Source organism: Patagioenas fasciata, chromosome 3, assembly GCF_037038585.1.
Source record: "Patagioenas fasciata isolate bPatFas1 chromosome 3, bPatFas1.hap1, whole genome shotgun sequence".
Classification (NCBI taxonomy): Eukaryota; Metazoa; Chordata; class Aves; order Columbiformes; family Columbidae; genus Patagioenas; species Patagioenas fasciata.
This window is the reverse complement of record NC_092522.1, coordinates 22279042-22285720: the sequence shown is the minus strand read 5'-3', so window position 1 is coordinate 22285720 and position 6679 is coordinate 22279042. Positions and strand designations below refer to the sequence as shown.

The following is a 6679-nucleotide window of genomic DNA, read 5'->3' as shown; positions in this document are numbered from 1 at the left end:
TTTAAACTGAGCAATGTGCTTTATGACTCTGTGCATGGTTATTCCACATCCCCTTTGACTCTTTTTTCTGCAGAGATTCATGTTGAGACCTTAAGCATTCCTAATGCCTTATAGACAATCCATTAACATCAATGTCTCCTAAGTGGCTAGCCATACCATTATTTGTAAAATAGGGTTCCCTTCCTAACGCTACAGCTACCAATCCCTTGATTTCCTGAGCATATAAGCAGGTGTATTATCATCTGTGGAGCGTTTTACACTGCTACATATTTTTTACTGTATAATGAACTGTGTGTGTGAGAATGACATACAAAAAACAGACAAATATTGCTATTGCACTTACTGCAATGTATGAGCTGATCTGGTTAGACACAAAATGCAGACAGAAATCCGCCTCACCTCTCAAGCTAATTTTAGTCTCTCCCTCTCTTCTCTCTGGCTGTGTGTGTATAAAACCACTCGCAGGCTGACAGCGTTCCAGTAACCTGTGCCACACGCAGAGCAGGATGTACTTACGAACCATCTGCTCGCATGGCATGGGTTAACTGAGCCTGTGGGATTGTGCTTACCTAAACAAAACCACTGCAGTGAGGGGAAAAACAATGAATGGGTGGAGATGATCAGCCCATGCATTCCAGCTAGTGCAGTCCAGGCAGCAAAGACAGCCTGAAGGTTGCAGCAGCATCGGGATCTGCATTCCAAGTGCACAGATCTGACAGTCTGAAGTGATTTTACGTGGAGCTGCTCTTTATTTGCTGAACCATGGCTGGTAACCAGGCCAGCCTGCAGGATGATCAGAGCAGGCACTGCAAGTTCTTATCCTATATGTTCTACCAGGCTGTGAGAGATCACAAGCCTGTGTGGATGCTGGAAGACATGAGGACTATGGAGTATTTTTACTGGGAGGAAAATGCCAGCCTAAGAACCTACTCACCTTCAGAAGCCCTTCTCTATGCAGTGGTGCATAACCACCTGCCTTACGCTCAGTATCTGCTGTCTCATTTTCCAGAGGAGGCTCTCAAGGTGCCTGGGGAACACTTCTGCTATTGTCCGTCCTCTGCTCCTCACTTGGCCATGGCGGTGACATATGACAGGAGAGATATCTTGGGGCTGATCATCAAAATTGCACACAAGCTCCCCAGCTTGAACTCCTACATCAACAGGACTGGCTGCTTTCATCTGGAAGATGGGAAAACCCCCCTGCACCTTGCCTGCGAACTGCTGAGGTCAGAGACGGTCCTCATCCTCCTCGGAAATGGAGCTTCTCCCAGGATAGAAGACAGTAAAGGGCTTACCCCGCTGGACGTCATCCTCGAGCAGATGTGGGACTCCAAAGTCAATGTGGCATCAAAGAAGCTCTGCCTTGACTACCTCTTGCTCTTCATGCCCAACCCCCAGTTTAAGATGCGGAAAGTTCTGCAGGAGCATCCGGACCACTGGACAGCTTTGCTGGGGGAAGACAAATTCAACAGCCTGGTGGGGAACACACCTGCTTCTTTATATCTGCAAGCTATGCAAACTGTTCTCCGGACTCTTCCCCCCTCCCACTTCCCTAAGAGCATCCAGGAACTACCTATACCTCAGGCACTAAAGCCCTTACCATCCTATGGCAAAAAGCTACCGACAAAAAATGTGGTAAATGTTTTTCCTTGACTTTATTCGCTGGGTCTCGGATTTTCAAAGGCAACTTAGGGGAGCTGGTCATCCACCGCCCTCTGCATTTTAGTGTGATTTTAGTACTTTATCTATTTGGCTATGCTGGAAAATCCAATATTTTGTGACAAGATTTTAAATGTCTTTTCTAATTGATTGCAGGCACGGCACTTTTAAAGGCAAAAGCCTTCCTTGTTTTCTCTTTTGTTGTGCATGTGAAGGGTTAACTGTAGTCAAGACTGTGTTATGTTTGGTTTCTTAGCTGTCAGCTGGTATCAGTGTATCTGAATCCCCAATATGATAACTGTATCCTGTGTTACTTACCTGGGTAAGAAGGAACTATGTGCCCAGTGGGATTTTCAAATGGTTTAACTATGGGACTGTGTTCTGCTAGAGCTGGGAGAAATATGATCCTATACCAACAGAGTTCAAATGTCAAGTTTCCTTTCTAACAATGATCCAGCATCACCTAGTAATAACCAAAACATCCATGGCTGATGCTGCAAGGAGGTAGAGGCAGTTCTGCAGGGTACCTGATTTTATCAAGTTACTTTACAGCAGGACATAGTGTTGGAGGGCAGGAGTTCTGAGAGGGGCAGGGAGTGTATATGCCTGGTGAGGGGGTTTAGAGACAGGCAGAAGAGCTAGTGGAAAGCATTCTGTCTTACCTGGGAGTGAGGGGGTTAAAGGCAATCCCATCTCTGATGCCTCTACAGACTTGTGCAATGGGGAAGGAATAATTTTTCCTTGCTGTCCAGTAAACAAACGGAAATCAGAGCAGGGCCAGTGGGAGCCCTGTTCTTCATAAGTGATATTATTTCTCCTTGACTTGTGTTTTAGGACTGAACATATCTCTGCAAGAGATTTATCTCACTAACTTGATTGCCCAGTGGGTCTCAGAGCCTCTGGCATTTGCTAGTTATCTTAAGCTGAGGTATAATGTTCTGCTGGTAAAAGTTGTCACTTGTTGCCAATTAGGGTATTTTTGCCACCCAAGTCCAGACAGAGGGCCTGATCCTGGAAAATACAAAAAGTTCCCATTGACTCCCCTGGGCACTGCAGGCAGGGAATGTTTGCAGAAAGTAGGGTTGGGGCTGCCCTCCTTTCTGGGAGCTCTGTGCCTCACTGCACAGGCAGGGCCCTGCCTGTTCAAGGCACTGGTCCTGCTCTCCAGGCCACGCTCAGCACCAACGGAGCAGTGGCAGGATCCCAGCTCCCTTTGGGAGGCATCCCTTATTTTGGACCCCAGTGTTTTCCTCTCTTTGTAAGCACAACCCTCTGCTCTGCTGAAGTACCATAGCCCATTTCCTCAGATCTGTACTGAACAGCAGTGAAGAAATCACTCATCTCTTTAAATAAATTTGGAGCCAAAGGCTGTGTGATACAAACCCCTTGTAGGGCTCTGGCTAAGAAAAGATGTGCATCCACATCTCAATTGCTCCATGCAAAAATGGCTTGTGTCTCAGCTGACTGATTCCCTGCCTATGCCAAGGCAGCTGTGCTGGAGCTGTACCCTTTTTTCCATCAGCACAGGGAGCAGTTCTGCTGGGTTTCCCTGTCCACGGGTACCTCCCGCGTGGCAGGACGCTGGCGATGCCAGCCCCAGCCAGGTGGAGATTTCCTGCAGGGCTGCACATCGTGCCAGGCACAGCCAACTGGAACATCCTTTTGGAGACACTGGGATGCTCCTCCCAGACGTCCCTTCCCACTTGTGGTGGAAGCACCTCAGTGCGGCCCACACTGTGCTAGGTGAGGGTGCAGGCTTGCTTGTGAGATGGAGAAAATGTCAGCCCAGCCCTAAAAATGGCAAGCAGGCCATGAAGGGGTTAACCATCCTTCTGAAATCTCACATGCCTGGTGCTGCAGTGTCCTTCCACCCCTGCCCCTGGGGACCTGCATGTCTGCCCCCATCTGTGTCTATTCCTCCTGGTGTGATGGGGGAGGGTGTGAGTGGTGGCAGAGAAATTCAGGGTCAGTCTTGGCTGGGGGTTTTGTGGAGATGCTGCTCACTCCCTCGCTCAGCAGCCTCTGTAGCAGGCGGAGGCTGTCACAGCTTGGGAAGCAAAGCAGAGCCCAAGGCGGATTTGCATTATAAGCGACAGCTGAGCTGCTTCTGTCAAGTCCTGCAGGCTCCCCAGCCCTGTCAGCCCCCAGAAACCCGGAGCTGGAGGCAGAGAACAAAGCAGGCACTAGCTGCCCAAGGCTGATGAGAGGGTTTAGGCAGAGCATGGCTCCTGTGGCACCCCTGGAGTCTGGAGGAGCAGGATTGGGATCATCCCCAGCAGCAATGCGGTATGTCATCAGGATGTCGGTGGGCGAGAGGCGGAGGAGGCTGGTGATGGATATTATTAGAAGAGTAATTAGGCCCTGAGAGCAGAAATCCCAGGGAAGGAAGGAAGGAAAGAAGGAAGGGAAATCATCAACTGTTATTGCACTGGCTCAAAACCATGAGTTTCAGTGCTATAAAGGGTTTCAGAAAAGACAGGGGTTTCAGAAAAGACAGGAGGGAGGGGAAGGCTGTTCAGCTTGCAAATCAAAGGAGGCTGGTAGGGATTCTTGGCATTAATGAGGTAGCACTTTCTAATAAGGTGGGGGACTGTACCCTACGAGCCAGAGAAACCCACTGGGAGCTAGTGGGTCTAAAACAGTGCAGGGATCTCTTGTTGACTGTAATAGTTGTGGATCATCGCAAAGGTCAGGGTTCAGGCACTTCAGGTTTGATGAGTGGATTTGTCACAGGCGGCAGGATGCTTGTGTGCATGCATTTGTCCATGTGGGAGGCTACCCTCTCTCCACCAGCCCAGACAGAGGATAAGCAATGGATTTTTAGCAACCATCCAAGAAATTCACATTCTGGAGCACATCTGCATCTGGTACCACGGCATGGAAGAAAACTGCTGGCCCGCTGTTGGCCAAGATGCAAAAACTTTGAAGCACTTGGCCCAGTGCATAACAGGCAGCTGGAAGGATCACAGCCCTCTCATTCCTCCTTTTCCTGACTGTTTTTACAAGACATGAAGCACCAGGTGGCCCTCAGCTGCTGTGCTACCATCTGGCCTCCGTGTGCAGTCCTTCTGGGCCAGAGTTTACGGACACTGGCATTGTGGTGATGACTCTTTCCATCACCTGTAGTGATATAAGTGCTGGAATGGAGGAATCTTCTCCCTAAACCCTTGCATATCTTGTGGTGATCTTCCTGTTAGTTTGAGATCCCATTTGTCTTCATGTTCAGTACAGTGGCATTACATCAGATACAGCCATATCTACCTCAGCCCCGTCCGTGTTAATTTTTTTCTCCTTTCTTTCCACTGCAGGTCATTAGTAAAATATCTTCCACACCTCCTGTGACCTGACAGTCCATAGTCTTGAAAAATCTCTATGCTTGCATGACAAATATGTTAGTGACTTTGTTAATCAAAAAGGGTGCTGGGTGCTGTGTAGTGATATTTACATTTTGCATATGTACACACTGAGTAAGTGTAGATGGGATCTTTATTTCTGAACTTGAGAAAAAGAATAAAAGTGAGAGAGAAAAGGGAGAGCGCTCAGTTTTTGCTAATCTTTTGGTTACACATTGGCTCTGCAGGTTGTATTTTTTTAATTCCAATTTTGAGGAGCACCATTGTAAGGATGGGGGCGTGTGGGTGGGAGTATTGTGGGTGTGGGTCCACGTGTGTATGTCTGTGTCTCTGCCTGCCCTCTCCTGGTAAAACCCATAACCGACTGACATAACTCGTACACGTCAGTGACCAATGCCTTAAGAACGCAGCCTTTCCACGAGATGAGTACGTGTCCCCAGCTCTGTGCTGCTAACAGGTAAGGACATTTCTTCTTCTCTTGTGAAGAGGCAACAGCTTTGCTCTTGAAATGGGTGTTTTACCCTGAACACCTACCACAAGGGCTTGTGTTTGCCAACAGCCACAACCATCCAGCGAAGGGTTTGTGATAGTGGCCGCATTTCATTCTCAAATCTATTTATTTATTTATTTATCTAGCTATTTATTCATTTAATTTTATTTATTTATTCATTCATTCATCTTATTTATTTATTAGTAAAATCTGTTAAACATATATGTATATATTTGTCTTTCTTTTCTCTGGGCTGCCAGCAAAATTCAGCTACCTATGACTGCCTAACCCTATGCTTCTGTCTGTTTCTGCAGCACCATTAGCAGGAAGGACAGACCAGATTCTGACCTCAGTTATAGCTCTTTACACCTGAAGTAGCGCTTTTTAAGTCAATTGTATCACTCCTGATGTTTGTTGGTCTAAAGGAAACCAGAAACTGTTTGTGCACTCATATTCTTGAAGACTTCATAACTCTGACTTCAGCATATATGCGATGTTTAATCCCTGAAAACATTTTTATACATTTTTTGTACTTTGAATATATGTAGATATGTATTTTCCATCTAACACTGATGGGCATTTCCCTGTTCCCAATTCCCTCACCTTTTTTGGGATCAGCATGACAGTGACAGATGCTGTTGTTCGCTGATTAAGACTGAATGTTGTCATGCTCAAGTACAAACGAATGTTCATGGTATGATACAACTTTCTTATAAAGCCATGCTTTTCTAATTTTGGTTTCTCTTTTTTTTAGAGAAAAATATCTTCCATATAATTGTGTTTGCACATTACTCACTGCATGATAAAAGATAAAAAGATCGTAACATGCTGGGAATAAAATATATATACATACTCTGTTATAATTAAGTATATTAGCTGTGAAAATAATTTAAACTGATTGTATTACTGTAATAAACTTGCAGTATGAACTTGATGTGTCTTTTATTGGGCAGTTGGTCAAAACCAGCCATCAGTATCTATAGCTTTTGCTTTGGCTCATTTTGGTGTTTAATGATTCTGTTCTGAGTGCTGAGCCATTACCTCCTAAAATGTGATCCGAGGAAGATAATATTTTCCTTCACGGGCTTGCAACAGCTGGTTGTGCTGCCAGGGGATGACCCCAAGTGTTGAGGTGAACCCACATTTCACAGATCTGCTTCAAGGTGGTGATGAATCA

The 6679-nt window shown here is 46.2% G+C and overlaps 1 protein-coding gene across 1 annotated transcript; it reads left to right on the top strand.

Moving 5' to 3' along the window:
* Window positions 1–459: 459 nt before the first annotated feature.
* LOC136100387 (ankyrin repeat domain-containing protein 9-like) lies at window positions 460–6431 on the top strand. The gene has a single exon (XM_071805932.1). The coding sequence runs from the start codon at window positions 763–765 to the stop codon at window positions 1651–1653; it is 891 nt and encodes a 296-aa protein (XP_071662033.1). The 5' UTR covers window positions 460–762; the 3' UTR covers window positions 1654–6431.
* Window positions 6432–6679: the final 248 nt, after the last annotated feature.

Excerpts from the sequence above, each read along its gene's own strand:
- LOC136100387 (XM_071805932.1), top strand. The coding sequence starts at position 763 with ATGGCTGGTAACCAGGCCAGCCTGCAGGATGATCAGAGCAGGCACTGC.